The 25,088-nt window shown below is 44.2% G+C and overlaps 1 protein-coding gene across 1 annotated transcript in view; it reads right to left on the reverse strand.

The window, feature by feature from the left end:
* Window positions 1-24,869, reverse strand: part of SNCA (synuclein alpha) — a 53,102-nt gene extending 28,233 nt beyond the window's left edge. Inside the window, exons 1-4 of the mRNA XM_065634222.1 lie at window positions 24,674-24,869; window positions 22,803-22,948; window positions 17,625-17,666; window positions 8,517-8,662 (exon numbers count right to left, since the gene is read on the reverse strand). Of these exons, the coding sequence (XP_065490294.1) occupies window positions 8,517-8,662; window positions 17,625-17,666; window positions 22,803-22,923 (309 nt within the window). The 5' untranslated portion in view covers window positions 22,924-22,948; window positions 24,674-24,869. The remainder of the gene's footprint in view (window positions 1-8,516; window positions 8,663-17,624; window positions 17,667-22,802; window positions 22,949-24,673) is intronic.
* Window positions 24,870-25,088: the final 219 nt, after the last annotated feature.

Below are 25,088 nucleotides of genomic sequence, written 5' to 3' on the forward strand. Positions count from 1 at the left end.
TTTGCTGAACAGAGGCTGGCAGACAAACGCACATCGCAGCGCTTGGCCACGGCGTCACTTCAGCACCACCAGCTTCCACCACTAGCTAAAATAATCTGCCATCCATGATGTTTGGTTTTTACAATACCAGCAAATGTCTGATATCATGCACAAACCCTCTGAAGATGACGACTTGCAGGTAGGCACTGGATGAATCACATTTAAGCTCCCTAACTTCCAAAGCTCACATGCTTCATCTTGGCTGGCAGAGGACAGGAACGCTGAAACATGAGAAGATGCTAAGGAGACCACTATCGTAACCCAGCAATGTTTGCAGGTTTGTGAAACCCACACCTTAAGTTGCCCAAAAATGCCACTATTAAGCCCGGCCAACCATCATGGGCTCCATACGACTGTCTCCCATCCAAAACAGCCGAACGTTTCACCCAACAGCAGGCAAGAACAGGAATAGTTGGCATGAATATGAATAATCTACAAAAGAACTTAAACACGTTCCTCTCTGCAAGCAGCACTTTCCTGAATATTTAACACTGGATTGGCAACTATTTAGAGAGCAGGGGAAAAAAATAAAATATCTGTTGAATACTGCACAAAATCCCCCAGATGGATGCACAGCAAAGACTGGGACACCGTGAAACAGAACCGGCCCCACGTTGGCCTGGGACACCTGCATAATGCAGTGACCACACACACGCTGGGGACACAAACACAGCAGCCTGGAATGTGCTGTGGACGCGTATTAGGCTGGTTAGAAATCGGAGTTCAGGGATATAGGAGGTGGAAGGGACACAAGAGGGAGGAAAAAGAGCATAGACTGCAAACAAACATAAATGCAAAAGTCACTCTCCTGGTAAAAGCACGGGGAGGATCTTTTGCTTCTCCTTCACAAGTTAAAGGAAAAAAAAAGAAAAATTGTGTTCTGCTATCTGTAGATATTACAAATACTATCTCATTATCATGACATATGAACAATTCCTAGTGGAGAATGTGTTCACCGTCCTATCAGCTAGCAAACAATTCTTGTTCTTGGAGATCAAGTGAGATTGGCATATTCAGTTTAAGGATGGGGGCAACTTATTCCTCCAAAATCAAAGCTAAATCTGTGGTTGAGCAATTGCTAGAAAACAAAAAGAAATATGATGCCACCCAAAAGCTCCTCAACTTAATGTGTTCCTAATTGCCTGTGGAGGAATTATGGTCAGAAATAGCGAAGGCAGCAGGTACAACCAGAACGTCCGTCTGCGCTAAAATGTTATCTCACAGCATGAAAGCCCTTAGGAAACCAGGAAAACTCACAAGACCTTTACATTAAACTCAAATTTGTTCATGAATTAATGAAGAGCAATAACCTCCGGGATATTTAGATAAATAACCACACAAGTTTTCTTCCCTTGTGACTCAACTCTTCTGCTTGAGTCACAGATGTCAACGCATGGAAACGCTTTGACAGAGAAAACGTGGTCTTTCTTTAAACGCTGTTATTTTGCCCTCTGAGAAAAGAAACCGTCAACATGCCCCACAGCAGGAAAGGCATTTTCTCTGCTAACCAGGGAGGCGAAACACAGGTTGCTTTTCAAAATCCTCCCAGCACTTCAACACACACAGAAACTCCAGCACTCCTACCTGGAGTCACCCATCTTTCACCATCTGTTTTTTCCTGAGTATTGTGATTTTCTGTGCGTATTCATCTCTGTCTTACCCAGTCTAATTTTAAATATTCCAGATAGCAGTGTTTGGAGTGAAATAAAATTAAGCTACTCATGTCTCATGCTACCAGAACTTGCACATACCCGTCGAGAAGTGACAGGTAAGATCTTACCATAAAGCAAAGGAAAGGTAGAAGAAAACCACGGCATTTCCTCACTGCCTTTGTGGCTTCCATGGCCTTCCTATTTATCAACCTGTTTTCCGTGGGCATCCTTAGCATGTTTCACCAAATAAAACTGCTTGTAAACCTCCGAGTCTGCTTCAGGCACTCTGTGCTGGTTTTACGGTGGTGTTGGGCAGTATCACCATATGCCAAGCCACATACACGGGGCTTGCCCATGTGGAAACACCAGGGGAAAACAGAACCGTGTTAATGAAACTGCATTACGTGGCCTCAATTAAATTGCTGAATTTATTTTGGAAATAAGTTACAAATCATTGACTCAAAGACACTTGCATTCCAATGCAGAGCATTCATATAGGATGGTAATGCAATTTGACAAGACTGCTGACATTCGGACCTCTGTACAACCTAAACGAATCCTGAGCTTTCCCATCCAAAAACTATGTGCGCTGTCACGAGGGGGAGAATTGACTGTGTACGTAAAGCAGATTGAAAACCTTAATACACCTACCTATGGGTACCTTATGATTTATAATAAATCACAAGTTTCCTGTTTCGAGAATATGGATTAGCTTTAGAGAATTGATTTGTTATGGATGTTTTAATAAAATACTACAACATTAATTCTGAGACAAGTAAGAAAGGCCCTACCAAAATAAATCAATCCAGCTACACTACAATCAAAGACATACGTCAGTTCACTGACAGTCCCGCTTCCTTCATGAGTTCAAAGAAACAGCTAAAAAATGCTTTCTCTTAAGAGGGGTCTGCTGTGATGCAGATCCTGAGCTACGTGGATCCCCTAATGGGGAATCTCTCTTCTCGTTCTTCCACTCTCAGTCCATCTACATACATGAAGAAAAAGAAGCATCACTAATTGCTGCGGAAAATCCTTTCTGGTTTGCAGTAGTCACTCATACACCATGCGTAGATCAAGAAATAGAACGGTGAGGGAAAAGGTACAACCTATCTCAAACTATGTGCTGTTCACTTGTTATGATTTAAATAGAAAGCGGAAAGCAAGCTTTGTCTGATCGATGTTGTGACTACCTGAGCGGGCTTTCTATACATCACCTAAACCACTTTGGGTCCCTTGAGGATGATTTACTGTCCACGAATTATCCTACGAGAACCATCACTGCTTGGCTCCGGTGTAGAGGGTTGGACCTCTGGCTGCTTGGCAGGCTTGCTGGGGATCTAGATTACACATATTTAATCAAAAACTTCTCCATCCTCTACTGTGACCTTGTATTAGAGCCATAAAAAGCAAGAAGTAGTTGAGGAGGGCAACTAGATGTTGCCGCACCCCGCAGCCTGCCCTGCAGTGCCTACAGAAAAGCACCAACCCCAGAAGTTAATGGGGTGAAGGCTATTTCTGCATTTGCCACGTCACTTACCAAAGTTTCTTTGCTCAATTCAAGGCTTGACTTTTTCCTCATAATAAGCTCTAAGGGAGATGAATAAACCTGCTTATTCGCCCAAAAGAACAGCAGCTTAAGTCTCATGTAACTCACACTTAGTGTCCTGCTTTTCGCCGGGGTCTATTGGCCTTTTGGGACATCAAGTGCCTAACAGCATAAAATGTAATGGAAAAGTGGAAAAACTCCCTAACTCCCTTCCTGAAAAATTAAATTGGATATCTTTGAGCTAAGATTTTCAAGATTAATCAGCCCACCTACAGGCTGGAAAGAAGATGGGGAACAGTGACCCTCCAACAAGGCAAGTACTCTGTGGAGTATACCCGGTGTAAAGATGGTCAGAAAACTGGGAGATATTCATATGCTATCAAAATGCACGGTTCCACCTAAACCAAAATTTTGCCACGATTTCACCTGTTTCTGGAACCTTATTCACAAAAAAATGCATTAAAAAAAGTCAGTTTTAAAAGTTTCAAAAATTTTCCATGTGGCATGCCAGTATTATGGCACAGTAGGAAATAAAATATGCAAACTATATCTCAAAAAGATAAAAGGAGGCAAAATGAGAAAATGCCTGTAAACTTTTTCAAGTACTAAGCAAAGCATTTATATCACATGCGGGTAGCAAGGGGGCTACTAAAGCGGTGCTGGGGACTTTGTGTTCTGCATTTAAACTTCAGGGACTGCTAACGAAGGAAACTTCAGTAAAAGCCAAATGTTGGTCTTGAGTTTCTAGTTATTTCCACATAAGTTTTCTACACAGATCTCTGCATTTTTAAAATGCAAAATATAAATATTTCATATTCAGCTTTTTTGTTTCTCTTTTTCAAACTACAGCTGATAACTAACACCTGCTTTTTGGGAACACTTGGGAATCTCAGTTTGCAACAAGACAAACCAGAAATCTTTGAAAGATGAGGTCTCTCTTGCATTTCAAAACAGGCGCTTAATAAAGTAGAAAAGAAACCTCTGTTCTGCCACTGAAAGAGAGACAAATCTTCAGAGGTGCTTCCAGGATTTGCATCCCTGCTCCTAGCAAGATTGCCCAAATCAAAAAATAATAGCTGGCTGGAGTACGCTGGGATGCTTGGTATCTTCATCAAAACTGAGTTGCTCTAATTTCAGCAAAATTACAGGGTGTTTCATCATGTCTTTATTCTCAGCAGCACACCGTGTCTCACAGAGCTCCCCTGTAACAAGGGCAAAAAAGGCTCCTGTACGCTGGTATATTGGATTATGGTGCTTCCTTGAAGTGGATTCACCCTGGCTCTAAACACTGGGGAGTGGTCAATGGAAAAATGTCGTCGTTCACGAGACGAGTTGTTCCGACCAAGAAAAGTAGTAAGACAAGAAATACTGTGTACCTGTACCAGATGGCTTTCATTCTTCTAAATGATTTTTCATATTAAACACGATTAGCAAAGGCTTTTAGTTAAATAATATTTTACATGGGAAAAAAAACCCCAAGCCTAATGTCTAAATTGACAGTCTTTTACTTACAGCCTTCTTTTTCCCTGAAAGCTTGGTAATTAAACCAATGAGCTGTATTACCTGCTCTATAATTATATTACCTATCTATACATTATCCGCTGCTGCAATTTTATGTTTGTGGTTACGGTGCTATTTACTATAAATGTGTTCAACTAAGAGGCACTCTAGAAAGAAAAAGGATTTAGCGCATATAGATACTAAAAACAATCCATAAAGATCATATCGATCCTAAAGATGGTCAGGACAAGCCCTGCTACTCTGTTAACTTTAGTAAGATCTACAGTACAGAAAATCTGTCCAAATACATCTTTGCATGGTACTCAAACTACCTTGAGGTTTCAGCTTGACTGGGGATTTTGGTGCTAGAACGGTACAAAATTAACCACCATGAAAATCATAGAACTTACCAACACATTTATTCTTGAGAAGCTACAGAATCTAGCTTGAGAAGCTAGAGACGTTAATTTAGTGAGGTTAAGAACTCCAATTAGTTAATTACCTATCTGAAAAGAATAAACTTTATAATCCATATTTTGCTCTCAGGTGATATTATACACTAGATATTTACTAGCTAGTAGCCCTTTGTCCTATCTGGATCTATATGCTCATGCTGAGCTGAAGATAGAATATTCAAAGGATTTCACAGCTTTCTTAACTTAGGAAAAAACACGTTCATTTCTACAGTAAATGTAATTATCATTAATCTTGCCTTTTTTTCCCTCGATTAATTTAGAAGCACACTCACACTGTACACAGAAATCAAACATGCTCAGAATAAATGTAAAACTGATGTTTCAGCTGTATAGCCCAGTACCTTCAGTTTGTCTCCTCTTAACAGAGAGAAGAAAGCATGAAAAAGAGAAGCAATTTCTTTTCTGCTTCCAGGAAGAGTCCCAGTGACCACAAACAACGGCGTTATTATGGACAGATTTTAAAATCAGGCTCCAATTTACAACTTGTTTATAAAGAGTTAATCCGTTTTGAATAGGCTCTATGCTCAGCACCAGCGTGCATCAGAAGTAATTTTTGAGCAATGCTGTCAATGCATGAAAGAACTGTAAGCTGGATAATCTTATGCATTGTTTCGCCCAGGTGAGCAGATCAGCAGCAGCAGATCCCAGGATGACCGTCAGTTTTCGAGGGGCTTCCGGCCGCGTTTGGAAACAGCCGACTGTGTGGATTGCACAGTCCCTGATTCTGGAATTGATGGCAAACGAGCAAACTCCTCCGCTCGCACGGAGGCTGAGTTTGTAGCAGTTCACAGAACCATTCAGGTCGGAAGGGACCTCAGGAGGTCACCGATCGCTACATTCAGTTGAGGATTTGGACTCAATTACACGGGTCCATGTGAACTGGAAGAAATCATTTCTCACAAGTTTAGAAGCCAACTAATAATAGATTAATGGCCAATACCTTTTAGCCTTCTGTGGAAAAAACAGCCTGTAATCATGCTACTATCTGCTTTTATGGATAAGCTTCATTTGCAATTCCTTGCCAAATCCCATGACTTGCTTACACTGTGCATCTTGCACAGGGGAGACAAAGACATTTGCTTTAGGACAATCCCAAATAGATGTCTATAGGAAAAATAATCTGCCAAAGGCATTGCGAGCCATGCTCAAGCTCGAGGAATTGCTAGTTGTGCTCTCTTCTTCCCAGTTTAGACTGGAGATACCATAGCCTTAAGAGACATAACCTTACAGAGATAAAATACACAAAATTACATTGCCCATTTTGACTGTATGCCTGGTTGGCACCTTGTTTCAGAAAAACCCACCCTATTTCCTACAAGGAACCCGTGCCCCACTGGCATTCTGAATGTGTGCGCCTGGTCCCCAGCCAACTGTTGGTTTACCCAGAAAACCCACGCAAAATCAATCTCATGTACTGTCATTCTGCACAGGAATGCAAAAACACGAGGCTGTAGAATATCTTTACGTGACTGAATTTTGATGTACTCCGCTAGGAGCCGCAGATACTGATCAGCTAGATGGCCACACTGCAGAGATGACTGAGAATCTCAGTCTAAAAATACCAGTATCAAGAATCAAATGAATGGTTTGGCATATCTGAAGAACAAAGCACCCGTTCAGAATAATGATGCTATTTATAGGGCTCTGGAATAATATGCATGTACATTATGGATGTTCTTTAATTTCACAGATGTGGTTCTATTCTGTTGCAGACATCATGACTCATATTAAAGCTTTACAATATACAAAACAGAATTAAATGAAAGCCAGCAGATATTTGCTTCACACTTTAAAATAAGGATCTATATGCATACATTAATATAAAAAATATTAGGTGCGGTAAATCCTAAAGTAGGTAATTGCATATTACAGCAATGGTGACCCTTAGGACACTGAGTTTGAACAGCTACAAGCTGAAAAAAATATCCACAGCATAAAACTATGAAAGAGCTTTAGCAGAAACCAGGTATACAGACTATTGTGGCCACACGATGCTGGCGTATCCCTTGGCATTTTATTAGATAACTCGATTTTGCAAATCTTCGACATGGCTTTTACAGTGGGCCATGGCCACATAAAATGCAACATTTTACTTATAGCTGAACAAAAAGAGAACTAAAAAACCCCTCAGGAAAACGGCTTTGAAAGAGAACAAAACCGCCTGCGAGACGTTTTCAAGACCAATCCGCCACAGTGGCATGAATGCCCACCACAATGGAATATTCCTTTTCCCCCAAACTAAAGCACCAAGAGGATTTGTCAGACAGACAGGAATACACTCCAACAACAGACAAAGGTGACTCTCTGAGGATTGAATTTAATAGCTCTTCTGGGCACTAACTGGAAATAAGATACACCATAGAACTTCTTCACACTAAATGCATATGACATGCATATTTTTTTGTGCAAATACTAATATTCTTCATAATCCTATTTTTTTCTAACCCTTCTATGTTCATAGAGAAAACAGCACAAAACCAGGTCATTTGTCTCTTCTGGGTTATTTTTGTCTCCAAACAACACTATACACATTTTGTAAAGCACCGTTCCCACCAGCTGTCTGGGGCCACTTTTCTTCTAGTGTAAGTGGGAGAAGATGACTGCAGTGCACCAGCAACAAAACTCTTGGTATTGTGCAAATACTTGATGTTCACCTCGGTGCTGAAATGAAGATATCTACGGGGTGTTTTATATGATGAGCTAGACCAAATTTAATCCAAAGAGTTCAGAATAGTTTGCAGACATTTTTGAGTTCGTGTCACTATAGTCATGGAAGATAGCAACTCTCCAGCTAGATCTTGACGTTAAATGCAATGTATTAACATCTAACCAGTCAGTGGACTGGTACACGATCGCTTCTGCTCTTCATCTGCAGAAGATACGATTGTGCTGTTAAACCTAAGGTTCTCTGACCTTGCAGCTCTAGTGGGCTGCTTTTCAATCCTGAGTTCTTTGGAAAAACAGTTGTCTTCCCATTCAACTGTACAGAGATCCTACAGCTGCCCCCCAGCCAGAGGCTGCCGAGTTCAGAATCACCACTAGATCACACTTCAAACCGTGATCCAAATTTGCAAAGACTTTTCAGAATAGTAAGTCCCATGCCCAGTCTTACTCAAGGTCCCAGATCGTGCAAGTCACTCAAAATACAAGTTATAAACAAAATAAATTTTCTTTGCTCTTTGTTTAGCGTTACACAGAGCATCCTGTGCTCATACCATTGACAAATGCAAAAGACATCTGCCCCCACCACTCAGAGAGGCCGCTCATCGTTCACTTATCCTGGAAAAGACTTAAGAAACGCACCTGTTTGGCCAGCGGATCCTTCTTGACCAAGCCGGTGGCTGCAGCAATGTTCCCTGCTCCTTCCACCGTCTTCTGGGCCACCGCTGTCACTCCTGTCACCACAGCTCCCCCAACATTGGACACTTGCTCTTTGGTCTTCTCAGCCACTGAGGAGAAGCAGAAGATGGAAAAACACATTATGGTTCTGGGAGCTCTAAGTTTTTCAGAGAATCATATCTATGACTGACAGCTCAACATCACGAGGAGCCATAAGGCCGTTACACATTGTGTACCCCAGAGTGGATCTTAAGAAATGAGATTGTCCATCTGATAACACTGGAGTGGCAGAAGTAAAAATAAGCCTATTTGTGGCTCAGCTTCTTTCACATGAAAGACATTTGACATTTTCGTTCACGTCTACCTGTACTTTAGGGAACAAAAGTCATTACTTAAGGGCTCTTATTATGCCCAACTCACTGTGTAACGTACAAAAATTGCATTCAATATATCCTGGTTTGGAAGTGCATTTCAATTAGTCCAAACACTTCCATGTTATATGGCATGGAAGACTATTTTTTTTACATTAGACACAAAAGCCACTGATTATTCTTTTACTTTTTAAAATACGCTTGATCAATATGCAGCTACTGTTGTTCAACCAGAGAATTTCCAATACAACCTTTCATCTGGCTCTCTGAGGTTTTTGCCCCTACTGCTGATGTGTCCATCCATAACATACTAATCTACAAAAAGAATGAATGCTGAAGACGCCAAAGCAACCTGAATTAATAGCTCACTTCTAAGCTCCAGGGAAACAAGAACTCATTTAGCCTACATACACCATCAGTGGTTGCCATTCTACTTTTCAGAACATTACTGGGCTCTTTCTGCTCATTCATCCCAAGGGCTCTTTCTGGCAGCAGCTTGCACTAGAGTGAAACCACTCTAAGAAAAGAGATGGGGTGACTTCATGCCTTAAAGTTAAATGTCTAGTTTTCCAGAAAACAAAAAAACCAACCAAGCAAAAAACCCAACACATTTACTCATCTAAACAAGGGACTGCTCTTCAAAACCATCCAGCATACAGCTTTGTAATTCTAACTAATCCAGCCCAAATCCTGCCTGATCCACAGAATGTATTTGTAGCTCTATTTGTACCCTTTATGGCCATGCTTTCAGAGACTTTTTGAGGCAGACTTTCTATGGATAAATTAGATTTCTTTAATTCCTTACATAAAGAGCATCATCTGTCCATATCACAGGGCACACAGCACAGACTGCTGTGATCGACATCAAATAACAACTATTAGGAAAAAGCTAGAAAAGTAAACCATGGGACTAATATGGGATTTTTATTAAAGACCCAAATAATTATCTGCTGACTGAAACCAGAGGCAGTGCATTTAACACTCATTCCAACTAAAGTGAAAAATCAGTAACCAATTGAGTATTATCTCTATTACGACTAAAACCAGAAGCTTCCATTATAGAGCAGGACAACAGCCTATACATTGTCTGAAACTAGAAAGAGAAAAACAATCTGTTCTGAAGATCTTCCAACTTATACATGCTAATAAGATACAAATTAATGAGAAATTTCACTGTATCCCTCCTCCAATGCTCTATTGCCATACTTTTTCCAAAAAAAAAAAAAATCAAATCAAATGTGGGTTTTGAAAAGCAAATGTTGCCCTCGGGCAGGTTTGACATAACACTAGCAAGTGTGGGGAGGAGTCTATGAAGATGCGCATTTCATTATTACCAGCTACAGATTACAAAAGCTCTGGATTCTACACGGGAAATTTATTTAGGAAGTTTTTCATTAGCTCTTGCAAACATATATCTTAAAGTATGTGTCCTTGTAACCCATTATATCTTCCAAATAATGTTAAGATCTGATTGTGCATGGTGTATTTCAGAAACAAAGGAACAGTTGAGACAAGCTTTTAAATGCTTTGATATTATTTAAAACGGCTAGAAGAAATCTCAAACAGAGCTGTGTAAAAAAAAAAAAAGTACCGTCTTGCAAAAATAAGTTTTAAGGCAAGTAATATCCTCCAAGAAATTAAAAAAAAAAAAAAAGAGTGAGAGAAATGTGTTAGGCAAGTTTCGGTATTGCTTTTTATTTTTCCTCTGCCTCATTCCTTTTCTGGGAGAGAAGGCAAAAGACAACAAAACTGACATTACCTCAAGATCTTAAAAAACCCTGAACCTCAAAAGAATAAAAAAAAATGATAGAATGCAATTGGGTGCCTGGTGGATGCTGCAATATAAACCACCTAATTCCTGCTGCCACTGTTAAGCCCACATTTCTCAGGCTATACTGTCATGGCAAGTACAACCACCCACCAAGAGCAGCTGTTCAGTGGCTGCTGTTCCCACCGCTGGAGCGTTTTGAGAAAGCTCTGGGCAGAGTCTTTTTTCTCCTTCCAGAAACACATTACCCGGGGAAAGCCTTAGTACATGCAAACACAGCAACAACAAACTAATCAGGCCACTAACACTGTTACTAGCACAACAACGAGATACCTGGTAAAAGTAGTAACAAAAGCAGTATATTTAAGATTACTCGGGTTTCAGGCATAGCATGAGGAAGCCGACACAGGAGTTACCATGAAAGATCTCGTGCGCTGCTTCGGAAATCACAGCCATGAAGATAAATCCAGCAAACCATACACACAGCACAGATTTGCAAAAGCACTGATACTAGTAGGAGAGAATCATCTTTGCTGTCTCTAAGGAATACCCAAACACCATCAAAGCCCTCATTACCAGACCGACTCTGGAAATAAGCTCCAGCCTGGCGACCCTTCAGCTCTGGAACCCTGGCAGCAGGAGATGAAAATACAAAATAGGTTTCCAGTCTCACGTATTTTATTGCTTACATTAAGTAGTGACAGGGGAAAAGCATTAAGTGCACACAAACAAATCAGTTCAGAATGTAGGGAGTTGATACCAACTAATTAAATTAATCTGAATACTGGGTTGTTTAACGATCTTAAGCCATCAAGTCTTCGTTGATGTCTGGTTTGCATTGCAGCACCAAGAAGCAGAGTAAATGAGCTTCTGCAGAGCTCTGCCCAGCTTCCTTCTGTCAGTCTACACAGAGACTGTCCATTCCACTAAATAATCCTGGGACCATGGACTATGACCATGCCAAGGCTAACTTTGAAACTGAAGTTCTAATACTGACTAGAGCACTCTGCAAAACTTATTAGCATTGAAGATATCTTTTCCCTACTTATTACAGACAATGCGGTAACACAGGGTATCAAGGCAAAACCTCTAGAGCAATTCAAAATGAGAACTAGTTGCTTTCAATTTTGAACTATAAAAGTAGATGAAAACCACAGAATTTCTCTGACTTAATGAAATTACTCTTACTGCACTAAATAGACTTTTGAATATGTATTTCAGCCAATAAGGTTGCCTTAGGTACCTGAAGAACTAATTACAAAGAAGCCGTAAGTTGGAGGTTCTTTAGTTCATACAGTTTACTGTAAGATACCTGATGGAATTCTGGCAAATGCAACGAGAACACCAATGACTGTGAGTGTTAAGAAGAACAAGAATGATCAGATAAAAGAATTAAGCAAAACGCTTGACTGTTGTTCATAACTGTTGATACTGAGTCTTGATTCAGCGTTGGGAAACAGACACATGTTGAAGCAAAGGGCTTTTTGTCTCATCTGTCGGACAAAAGAGTGGTTTACTTTATCAGGAAATGGACTGTAAATATTTCACCTTTGATACCATACGTTTCTGGACACTTATCCCTGGGAGATAAGCACGATGGATGAATTACGCACTCACAGTTGAAGGCCAGTAGACATTATTATAATTAGGAAGGTCAGATAGACAAGCTAATACACCATAAAACCAATGAGCAAAGCTGCTTCCTCTGCAGAAGTTCTAAGGGTGACCTGACAAATAACATATTGTATTCCTGTGAATCACAGCCTGGTATCCTCATTTTACGGTGTCTCGATGCCACTAAACCTGGTGCAATCAGGTCCTACTTTGTTTAAAGCGAGAAGCATCTCAGTCTGGTATTTCTGAGTTCAGAAAGCAACTGACCCAACAGCCCACATAGTTGTTGGGCACTTTGCGGTGTATCAGTCCCTTCACCGGCAAAGGGTTTTAAACCACAAAAACCACAAAAATAGCAAAACTAGGAAAGCCTTGGAATGCAGACAGTAAGAAAGGACTGCACAAGTGTGAATACGTTTATTTTGAGCTGTGATTCTAGTTTGCATTGACTGTCTCCAGCCTCTTGAATCATTTTTATTCACATAACTGAACGCGTTATTGCACCTCAACTTTGACATGACATTCACTCCTTGGTGCATCAGACAACTACCAAAACCAGCAAACTCTTAGTCCTATGAAAAGAGACAAGTCAGTCCTTACAAGTGCCCCAAAAGGCAGTTTTGTCATATCAACTTTATTAGCATCAATTTAAATGGGTTCGATTTCCAAGACTACTTCACCAGCATTTCTCAGTGTCTTCATACTATCTCTATAGCATCACAACAGTGAACCCAAGTCTGTTTTTACTGCTAGCCACAACAACTCTTCACAAACTTGCCATTTAAAAAAAAAAATTATTTTTAAAATACATGCCCAAGCAATTCCTCTGTTCTTACAATAGCAAGCCCGTATTGTTGCATTTTGGAAACGTGCCCTCTGGATTTTTGCATCAGGCCTCCTCACCGCTGCCTTTCAGCCTGCATGTCTTCTGTTCATTTTCCAGTTTTGTTCAACAGCTCCTTTCCAACAGATTAACAGGCTGGCAGGAAGCAAACCGTGGCACACTACTCATTATTCCCAACCTTTGGGTGCTTCACTTTGTGTTACCCATTTCCTAAAGTGGGTGAGAAGCAACCATCGCTTCGCCTAAAATTCCCAGTAATCTTTCTGAATTTTCTATTCACAGGCACAGCACATAACAGATGTGCTCTCCTTATGTTTGGCTTTGTAGTCTGTTTTGTATCTTCCAGAACAAAATCTTGTCAAACCTGTTAAAAATTCTATTCATCTACTTAAAATTTCCTGTCTCATTACACATACTGCAATCAGATAAAGATATATGCTCACAGGATTCAAGAGCAGTTGTTTCTCTCAGGAGGTGGGAAAGACCTTTCCCCATAGTTCCCCTACTAGAGTCCCAGTGCTCCAGCAAGTTTCATACATGTGCAAAAGCCCTTGATTTTTATTCTCCCACAAATCCCAGCTCAGTGAACATCACCTCTATTAACTTACTTGCTTGTGGTGTCAGTTGCTGTTATCACATCTCTGATATGTTTTTTTTATATATATATATATATGCATCTCAGATCTCATTGCACTGCAGTCTTCTACTGGTTACAGTAATGATCTCTCTGAATATTTCTCTTAATTGAGGTCTAACATGCTGATATATCAAACCTTGTAACAAGAGCATGGATGTTTAGTCTCAGGCTGAGACCTGAAGGACTTTCAAAGATGTTCAGTTTTATTACTAAAGATACTCTTGACTGACTTCTCAACCATTTATTTGGGTTGTGATATTAAGTGTTGCCATTTGTTTACCCTTCGCATTAGTTTATCTGAGCATAGGTGAATGATACACGGGCTGCAAACGGAACAAAAAAGAAAGAAGAAAGCCTTTTCTACTCCTTTGTTTGCTAATTTCTTAGGGTAAAGACTTTACACTTATTGACCATGCCCTTTCTTCATATCTCCAGAAGTCACACATTCTGCAGCAGAAAGTCACAAGTTCTATTCAACGCACTGCGGTCAGCCTTGGCTTTCCTGTGCTCTGTAGAGAGCAAAGACTTCTGTTCATTTTGCCACTTACTAGTCACTCCAAATTGTTGGTTACTGGTTTCAGTTCATACCTACAGTGAACCATGCAAATCAATTTAAAATGCAAATTTACTCCCTTTCAGTGTAGAAATGCTAACATGAACACACACATCTGGAATTAACTTCAAAGTTCTCAAGTGCTGTTGTCACTGAGAGATTAGGCAGTGCTAAAAAAAAAAAAATCAAAACCATCATAAGTGTGATAAATTCAAATCAGTTTATTGAAACTCTGAAATTTGTTTCTTTCCTATAAATCATTTCCCTTCTATCTTCCCACCCAAGCAGCTCCAGGGGGACACACTGATGAGTCAGAATCTTTTGGGAGCGCAGGGGGTGATGGGCACGTCCAGGCTGCAGAGGCAGCACGGCTGCAGGGACAAGAACACCTGCTCTGAAACTGTACTGCCTGTGTTTTCTTGGAAACAGACCTCAGGCTGGTGAAAAGAATCACCAAGAGCACAGATGATACTCAGATATTAAGTTCACATGGGATTCTCTGCGGCCACAGATGTGTCCATTTAAAGCCCTCTCCATCAGTCCCACCAGCTGACAAGCAAAGACACATTTTCCCCATCAGGCCATAGCATACCCTGTGTCTCAAAGACTCCTCCACGGTTAGAAAAACCAAAGCTCTAGCAGGGGCATCAGTCCTGGAGCCAGGTATTGATGACTTGGGTGCACCCCTTTCTTCTAAAGTCTCTCCCCATTATTGGGAGGATCAGGGAAAGTATTACCTGTGCTCCTGAACCTTTTAGCTATCTTCCCAGGGCCCTGAAATCACTTTTAACTGACCTTGCACTTCTAGTTGCAACTTCACTAGTACCCACCTGAAAGATCAGGAATTGGTAATAGCCTGAAGGTTGAACTAATCTCATCAGTCACCTGGTGACATGCCCATTGGAGGCCCAGAGAGGCAAAAAACTACCCTAAAAAGAGGATCTAACCAGCAAATGGGTGTTTCCATTCTGCTCAGGACAGAGTCACCAGTGACCACAGCTCACTGTTGTTTTTTCTCAGCGCTGGTCTTAATGCAGGTCATGCTGCAAGGGGCTGGTGGCTGTGCCCTTGGAGAGGGTGCTCACGCAGGCTTCTGTTCCTCTGCCTTACCATGTGCTTTGTCCACCACACCCAGAGCCTCACAGCTATTCTGTAAACGTAGCTGAGAGGGTTCCTCTTACAGCTGCCTCCAGCAACCTGCTTCCAGCCCTCCCTGCCCCCCAACATCGCCTTCCTCCTGGCACAACACAGGTCCTGGACCTACCTCTGTATCAGCCATGCTGAGCTGCCTTGCGCGCACCAGAGCCGGCCGAGCACAGCTCCAGCGGCCACCTCCTCTCGGACGCTCCGCAGCCTGCCCGCCAGGTCACAGCTCCCACAGGTGCAATTGCTACCGCGCTCCAGCTCTGCCAACATCCCATGGGCTCCGCCGGGAGCTCTGTGTGTGGGACTGCGGCGATTCCCGGACACCGAGAAGGAGCCGGCACCACCGGGAGCTCTGCAGGACCCCAGCAATTCCCCAACACCGAGAAGGAACCAGCACCACCGGGAGCTCTGCAGGAGCCCAGCGATTCCCCAACACCGAGAAGGAGCCAGCACCACCGGGAGCTCTGCAGGACCCCAGCAATTCCCCAACACCGAGAAGGAGCCAGCACCACCAGGAGCTCTGCAGGACCCCAGCAATTCCCCAACACCGAGAAGGAGCCGGCACCACTGGGAGCTCTGCAGGACCCCAGCAATTCCCCAACACCGAGAAGGAGCCAGCACCACCAGGAGCTCTGCAGGACCCCAGCAATTCCCCAACACCGAGAAGGAGCCGGCACCACCGGGAGCTCTGCAGGACCCCAGCGATTCCCGGACACCGAGAAGGAACCAGCACCACCGGGAGCTCTGCAGGACCCCAGCGATTCCCCGACACCGAGAAGGAACCAGCACCACCGGGAGCTCTGCAGGACCCCAGCGATTCCCGGACACCGAGAAGGAGCCGGCACCACTGGGAGCTCTGCAGGAGCCCAGCGATTCCCGGACACCGAGAAGGAACCAACACCACCGGGAGCTCTGCAGGACCCCAGCAATTCCCCGACACCGAGAAGGAGCCAGCACCACCGGGAGCTCTGCAGGACCCCAGCGATTCCCGGACACCGAGAAGGAGCCGGCACCACTGGGAGCTCTGCAGGACCCCAGCGATTCCCAGACACCGAGAAGGAACCGGCACCACCGGGAGCTCTGCAGGAGCCCAGCGATTCCCGGACACCGAGAAGGAACCAACACCACCGGGAGCTCTGCAGGACCCCAGCAATTCCCCGACACCGAGAAGGAGCCAGCACCACCGGGAGCTCTGCAGGACCCCAGCGATTGCCGGCACCGGCGGCCGCAGCCGCGGTAAATCACCCGCGGTAAATCACCCGCGCCCCGGCTGCTGACCCCGCCCCTCCCCGGCTCGTCCAATCAGCGGGCTCGGAGGCGCGGAGAACGCCCCCTGCCGGCCCGCAGTGTGTCCCTGCCCGCTGCTACTGTGACGCAATGGTCACGTCATACTCCGGCTCTGTGACGTCACACGGGCTGCAGTCAGTGTGTCTCAAAGTCCCTCCTTCTACATTATTTTCCTGCCTTGTTTGCAGCAGTAATCCCCGCCTCCTCCCGCTGCCCAGCTGTGAGCTCCTCCGCCCGCCGCCCTCCCGCCCCCTGCCCAGCTCCTCCCCACCGTGCCCCCCAGCCTGCCCCCCGTGACGTTCCTCTTCTCCACACCCCACCTTTCTGCCTCCTCGGACCACAGCAAGACAAACCCCGGCACCCAAGCTGGGCTTGCAGTTTCTATAGCTGAAAGTTCTTCATCGAAAAAAAAGAAAAATTAAGAAACACTTCACTTTTTTAAGCCAACTAGTTTATAACATCCCAGCACTGAATATTTCACCTTTGACAACAGGCAAACAACAGAAGGACCCTTGACTTATCTATTTCTACAAAAGCAAGTTATCTCCTTCTGTTAGGGAATCTGGTTTCATGAGTCTCCTGCCTCATACTAATACAGCCTGACTTTGATTCGGAACATCCCTCAAAAACCCTTCTCACATAGAAACAACTATATTAAATTTACATATTTGATTGTAAAACAGTGTATGCATTTTGACAAAATGAATGTTGCTTTCTGCCTCTCCATTTTTTAATGTTTTCCTATCATTCATAAATTGGAGAGCTCTCAAAAAAATACATGGAATTTTTAACAGCTAAATGGTTGGTTAATTAAATGCAGGCAAGCAGTTGAAATTAGGAGAATTGTCTTACCTGTTGTGACACCATGAACAACTCCTTCCTTGGTCCTGGAACCTGAACAAAGAACAATATTAGGTTGAAAATACATGTTCTTAAGTGTTGGTAAAGAGTACATGGGTGACAAAGAGGGATGAATATATAGATTACATACAGTCGCATACAGTGTTTTCTAAGATTATTAAAATTAATTAAAGAGACATTCAATCTAAGGGAAAGGGCAAAACCACCAATAAAGAGCAACGGCACGAGTATGTATTGACTGTGGAAAGGTGAATAATACGGGTAACACTTCTGCAGTTTATTTTTTGTACATGCTGACTTCATTGCCATTTTCTTAATAGCCGTGTTAATTAAGGCTCCCACTTTGGAAACCACACGCATGACTCTGCATGGAAACCGTGTTACGGTCAATGTCCTGAGGAGGATTATACAGGCCTTCGCAGAAGAGCAGAGCCAAGGTTTCCAGAAGATCTTTACAACTTAATTTACAACTCTTCTCCAGATCTCAGCTTTTACAATAATACAATTAAACACCGAAATATAAGTTCATTCATCAATATGTCCTGCTTGCTACTAGTGCCAATTTATAGGACCTAAGCCATGTATTTATGGCACTGATTGATTACAGCATTGAAAAGGCTCTGTTATCCGTGAGCGCGAGCAGAATAATAATCCATGGTAAGGAAGGGGAAACATAACGTTGCATCATGTAAAATGACATGTTCCCTTAACTGGCTAACGAAGAGGTTGAACAGCTAAGAAGTCTTTTCCCCCCTTTATTCTGGTTTTCTCTTCTGAAAAAGCTTGCTTTCTCTCACTGAAAATATTTACCACTGAAAGAATGGTCCATTTTATTAAATCCAAGGTGTTAATGTTTAAGGACTGGTTTTAGGACTTTGGTTCTTGATCTTGTGGCACCACGAGACCTGAAGAAGCAAAGCCCTTGGAACACATACTGGAATCCAAGCAGATGATGGTTCTAAAAAGAGACTAAACACCCTTTCGGGCTTACAGTATGTCTATCTGAACACTTAATATTAAGCATATGCTTTTAAATGCATTGTTAGACCTGGCCAATATCTCATTCATCTTGTTGGAGTTATTGTCTGCAAGCCAAGCTATTAAAAACATGGAAACCTGTGATAGCAAGTACTGAGTTCCCTGGGGCTGGTAGGAGCTGGATGGCCGGACAGAACTCCCTGAGGACTCTGCAATGGATCCATCTCCAGAGGGACACACGCAAGTTGATTCTTACTGCACGTACCCTGATGTAACACTGCAACTAACACAGAAATGCTCGTCTCTCTCTGTTAGTGGAAGACAGACTTTTCTTTAATGAAACCTCATCTCACAGAGCCATACAGAGCAGAGATACGCATAGTCAAATCCATTAACTGGCAAACAACCAGCTAGGCGGTGGTCCAGACCTCACAGCATATGTTAGAGCTCAATCCTATTTGCCCCACTACTGCACACTTGCATGGAAGGAGCTGTTTCTGCAGTCACAGCTACAACAGGATCTATAAGTACATTAGGACCAGCCAGAACAAGCGTATAAATAACAGCAGCTGAATTCAGTAGGACGACTCCTGGCTGGCAATGAAGGAAAGCTGGTCATCCATATTGTTTCTGAGAGAAACTAGCTGTCTTTCATTCTGGCATTCCCAAAATATCAATAATCTGGTTCATTGTACCCTGCATAAGAAGGGGGACAGAGGAATCAGTGTAGGGATAATACAAAGACCAAGGAACCTGACACTGACCTATACTGCTTAGGTGATTCATGAGCGATCGTACTACATGGTAATGCTACTTTTCTTTGCTATAATACACATTTTTGTGGAGGAAAGGAGAAGCATGCACTCATTTCTGGGATTTTTGAGACACGAACAGACTATTCCAAGCAAGCCCTCCCTGAGATTCAGGTTGCTTAGTCAGACCTGGTTAAAGACAGGGAGACATAAGCCCAAATAGGGTGAAGGCAAAATCATCGTCTAAGAAAAACACTTGCTCCCAAGTGCTGAAGCCCATTATTCATCAGACAGCCCTCGAGTCCCTTGACTACTCCACTGGCTTTTCTACTGCCAAAGGAAAATTAGAAACCTTATAAAAAGAGAGTGCAGCAGAGGAATTCGGATGGTCTTGCCAAATAGGTCACGACTGCTCTGCTCTACTCAAAGGCCACGTGCCAGCTAAGCACAGGGAGTAGTAAACAACTCATGCACGGGCTGCCCTGCTCCTGGTAAGCTATCCCTTTGTTCTGCTAGGGCATAGCACGTCAAAAATTATCGGACTGGAAACTCCCGTTCCTGAGCACTGAACATGCACTCGAGTCCACTGAGCAAAAACTTCAGCTCCCTGGCAGCACTCGCAGAGCTCAGCAGCACTCTGTGCATCACTGAGAGCACGCAGGAGCATCCTTTTTACCCTCAGTCCCGGGTTGCAGAGCAAGTGGGGGTAAGTATTGCCACTCGTTCCCTCACTGCTTCACACCAACAGCTCTCGAAGGATATATGGAGACACGGTTTTAAATTTATGGCGTACACGAAGCAGCACAGGACGGCTGAGCCTCAGTCCTCCTTTCTAATCAATGACCAAGCCATTGTTTGACATCAAGGAAGGTCCTGATGCTGTGCTTGGACAAGTCAAGACAGAGCCAGTGGTTTGGGCTGGTCAGTGCTGAAGTATATCAGCAGAGGAATTTAGGGGAAGAAAAACCAAACACCTGGAAGCATAAAGACACACTGCAGACTGCATTAAACAGTATCTTGGGTATTAAAAAACAGGACAAAGACAGTGGACTGGGGAAAGAAAGAAAGAATAGACTTCAGCAAAGAGAGGGAAAAAGATTCCCAGTTAATACTCCAATGTGCCGCTCTCCCTCAGAGCTCTAAGTTTCCCCCTGTGCCAAAGAGAACTTCTAACAGGTAGGAATATGTTACAGTCTCTCACATAATAAATAACAGTGGCCTGGGCAGAAAGGTCCAGATGATTTCCAGGTTTACTTAAATTCCACTGGTTTCAGTGGGAGACCATGTCACGCAGGGGATCTGGACCAAAGACTTCGCTGCTTAGGAATTCTCCAGAAGCAACGGAAGGCTGAATGTCATGGAGCTGAGTGTCGAAACTGAAAATGATTAGCAGGTCCCTCTCAGCCCAATGTTGTTATGCTCTTTTTTCGCAAGATGTCAGGCAGCTTTCACAGCATAATCTGCCTGCAAAACCGCTATCTGATAACCCAGCTACAGATACATGGAGGGAGAAACCTTCAGGAGCTCTAATGCAGAGTGTTGCTCGCCTCCGCTGCTCATCAAGGGGTTTCACCACCTTTTGCATTGCAACTGTAATCAGCCCACAGAACCAAAAGATTATCACACCAGCCTTTGCTAAGGCTGCTCAGAAGAGCTGACCCGCCAGAGCTCCTGGGGACAACTTCCAACCAAAGGCCTTTTTACCTGCATGGCTGAAACTGTGCACGTAGCCCTTTCCTCCTGAAAAGGGAGGCGTCTGCTGAAGGATCCTTCACCGTCCCTATGGGTCCCTATCATGTCTCAGGGCTCCACTGTCCTCAGTATTTTATTCTTAAAGTAAATAGCAAGCCTGCCCTACAAAGTTCAACCTCAGCAAAAGCATCTCTGAAGACAATAGAAAATCTGTTGCCTTTGGGAGCAGGACTAGGTTCAAATATTATTATATCACAGTCTGGAGAACAGGTCAGGCACGAAGATTAATTCAGCACACAACACAGGTTTCTAATACGAAGAAATCGATGACCCCAGAAGCATGGTCAGGAACTACAAGAAAACAAAGAAAAAGAAAGCCCTACCCTGAAAAATAACTCCAATATCAAGCACAATGTACAGTGAGAAACATCTATTTTGACATATTGAAAATGAGCAGACGCTCATTTTAAAATAGACTCATCTTACAATTAGCTTTCAAGATGACTGCCATCCCTGTTGGCAAGAGCTCTGAGCTTTGCTGTGGCTCAGCAGGAGAAAAGTGTGTTCCAAATGAGTAGTCCAAACTATCTGGAGCAGAAATAATTTGTTACAGACTAGCACTAACCTGCAAGGGCAGAGGGAATCCTGAAAAGACATCGGAATTGCAGAGACCTCAGTGCTCCCATTTAAAAGAAATGTGTCTGTTTTTCAGCTCTGGGTAATTTCTCTTCGACTCCTGTGCACATCTCCTTCGGCACACACAGCATCCCTTACAGAACTGACCTGCTCAAAATCAGCAAAACCGAAATGACCTACAGAATAGACCATCTTTTCCCTTCCATTCTTTTATAAGACCAGCTTTATTTGATGAATAGGATAAATAGATCCATAATCACTTCTTTTCAATGACCACTTATTCATATGGTTGTGGCAGGTTATTTTCCCGCGAATTTTTCATTGCAGCATTTGCAGGATAATCCCCTAAAACCCGATACTTGCTAAGTGAAGATGATAATTGTGCAATCAAAGTGCTGATCTGGGGTTTGAAAATAATTTTATCCCTGGCTCTGTGCAAGACTCTTGCGTGGCCTAAATAAGTAACTTAACAACTGCTTTGCTGCCTGGGGTTCTACCTGCCCTACCTCATTAACTGTAGTGGCTCTTCATGGAAAATATCTGCTATGGAAATGCAACAGTAAGTACAGAACATGAAGTTAATTTCAAAAGATGAGGAGAGGTGACACTTCGCCATGTAAAATGTTACTGTCGATGTGCCAAGGAGTCAGCATGGTTTATGCGCAGTTCCTGAATTAACCTCTCACGTTTCTTCTTTTAAAATCTCACTTAAAACCCACATGTTCTAAGGGATGCTGTGAAGTTACCTTCCGCTTCAGCTTTTCCATATTTTTTTTTAAAATTTATTTTTATTGTACCGAGCACCCCTCCAACCTTAACCTAGCAAACTCCTTGAACAGAGTGCTAGCTAGCGACCTGTACGGGAAGGCACCTCCTGTTTCACAGCCTTGTTCAGTGTGGCATTACCGATGTGGCTCCACAAGGCAGTAACGCCAGCCCAGTGCAGCGACAGAACAACATTTGCCTTCAAAGAACTGGAGCTCAGGAAGACACAACTCTTGTTTCTTGTGCAATGGTCTGCTATGAGTGATCACATATTATTTTTTCAGAAGATCAGCTCTGCTGAGGACCCAGCTGCGAACGGCGGGGTCCACCACCCAGCAGTACCTACCCACATACAGGACACCCTCTTTCGTCTTCCCCGCCGCCTCTGCCACACCCTGCTTGGTTTTTTCTGCTGCCGCTACAACTCCCTCCTTTGCCTTGGAAAGTCCTTTCATGAACACGTCCATGGCTGAAGAATTTCTTCACACAGCTCTAGGGGAAAAAAAAAGTGCACTTTCAGTAAGATTTTTTTCAGCTTTTTATCCTAGAAAGGGAAGGAAATTTTATTCAAACTGAATAGGATCACAAATACTTAAAAATTATATTATTTATATCCCCATATTAATTAGCTTTCATCCTCGTCTCTATTAGCAATACAGAAACACCTCTCTGTATGTGAGGTCGCGCTCAGTATTTCAGGTAGAAAGAACAGTGAAATAACTAGAAAGAAAATAAGTACAATTATGTGAATCACCTTTACATTTTCTCACATTCGTGTGTATATAGTATAATAAGTTAAACAGCGCTGCCAGAGCAGTTGCCTCAATCCCAGCAGAGCTTGGGGATCCCGTTTCCACAGGATCCTACAGAGAGGTTGCCGTAACACAGCTCTGGTGGGAAGATGGGTTCATTGATACAAGAACTCCCTTCCTTGCCTACTAAGGCATTGTTTCCGCCAAAGGACAGTTCTGTCCATGTGCCAGTTGCAAGGTTTAGCCCTGTGATTTGATGATACTCCACCTCTCATCCAGAGGAAAAAGCCAAATTGAAGAAAAACTCGCAACTTAAAAAAACCCGCTAAAACACGCCTTCGAAATGGCAAATGTTCACTTGCTATTGTTATAAGAAACTGCCATTACAACCCAGATGGACTGGAGCAAATAGAAAATTCTACTTTTCCAGTATTTTGTGCATGGCCCATGTCCTTCTTCTGGAAATTGAGTCTGCCTAAATGGATTCTTTGCATGTAGCAGGACTGAGAAAAGATTTCACTAAAAAGCAAAAGCAAGGATGCAGGTTTTTAAAGCACTGCCCTAAAGCCAGCAGGTGAGTTCTGTGGCAGCTGTACAACCCACCGCTACACCCAAACCACTAAAATAGTGATTAGAAGCAAGAAGTCACAGTCCCTTCAACGAATCTGTTGTCCTTTCTCTTCCCCTACCCACACAGAAAGAACGGCTGCCTGTTATTTTCTGTGCCGGAGGCTGGGTGGGAGGAATGGATGTCTAGGAAGGCATCTGGGCTGCTGCAGCTTTCCACTAACTCGTGACGAGCGTGCGAAGAAAGGCAGCGTTTGTGCTCCAGCCAAACTGCCTACGATACCTGGAACCCTGGCGCTATGGGGGGTGTCCCCTGTGCACACAGAGCCGGGGGAGGCAGCCCCAGCCCGGGGGGGGACAGTCCCCGGGGGACCCCCCGGTTCCTCCACCACGGGGGTCCCCAGGCCCGTCCCCGCCCAGCGGGCAGGTGCGGGGGCACCTGGGGACCGCGGGTGTGTATCAAAGAATACACGGGCACCTGCAGAGGGAGGGAGAGGGCAGGGCGTCCTGACTATATATATATATGTATATATATATACATAGAGAGAGAGGCACCAACCGAGGAGGGCAGGGCGATGCGACCGCACGGCACCCAGCGGCTCCGGCTCACACGCCGTGGGCACAAGGCGGCCACAGCGCCCGGTTTCTCCTCTCTCCCCCGTGCCCCCAGGAGGACGCTCAACAGGAAATATATACATATATATAAATAGTATTTTAGACATTTTATCTATATGTATAGACGCATACCCACGCACCCCTACGGCCGCACAGCCACAGCAAGCCCAGCCCTGGGCAGCACCGAGGCGGCCGGAGCCGTTCACCCCGCTCCCCCCGCCAGCGCCCCGGGAGCCGCCGCCGCCCCCGGCGAAGCCCCCGCGCCGCCCGCCGCTGCACTTACCGCCGGGCTCCTCCGCCACCGGCGACCGGCCCGTTCCGAGCAGACGTGGGGCGGTGGGCAAGGGGCCGGAGAGGCGGCGGGAGAGGCGCGGAGGGGCCCGGCGGGAGCTGCCCGTTCTCAGCACATCCCCGAGGGTGGGGGCCAGCGGGTCTGCGGTACCACCCCCGACGGCAGCCCCGCAGGCGGCGAGTGTGAGGGAGAGGCGAGGGGTGGAGAGAGGATGCGTCGCGGGAGGGAGGGAGGGAGGGTGGAGGGAGGGAGGAAGGAGCGGAGGGAGGCTTCACCACGCTCCCCCGCTTTCTCCCGCCCACCCCCGGCTGGGGTTTGCGCCCCCCGCCCGCCCTCCTCCTTTTTCGCGATCTCGGTGGGAGGCGGGATAAAGTGGGAGCGCTTGTTCCACCGGCGCAGACCAGGA

The sequence above is a fragment of the Caloenas nicobarica genome, chromosome 4 (genome assembly GCF_036013445.1).
Source record: "Caloenas nicobarica isolate bCalNic1 chromosome 4, bCalNic1.hap1, whole genome shotgun sequence".
Classification (NCBI taxonomy): Eukaryota; Metazoa; Chordata; class Aves; order Columbiformes; family Columbidae; genus Caloenas; species Caloenas nicobarica.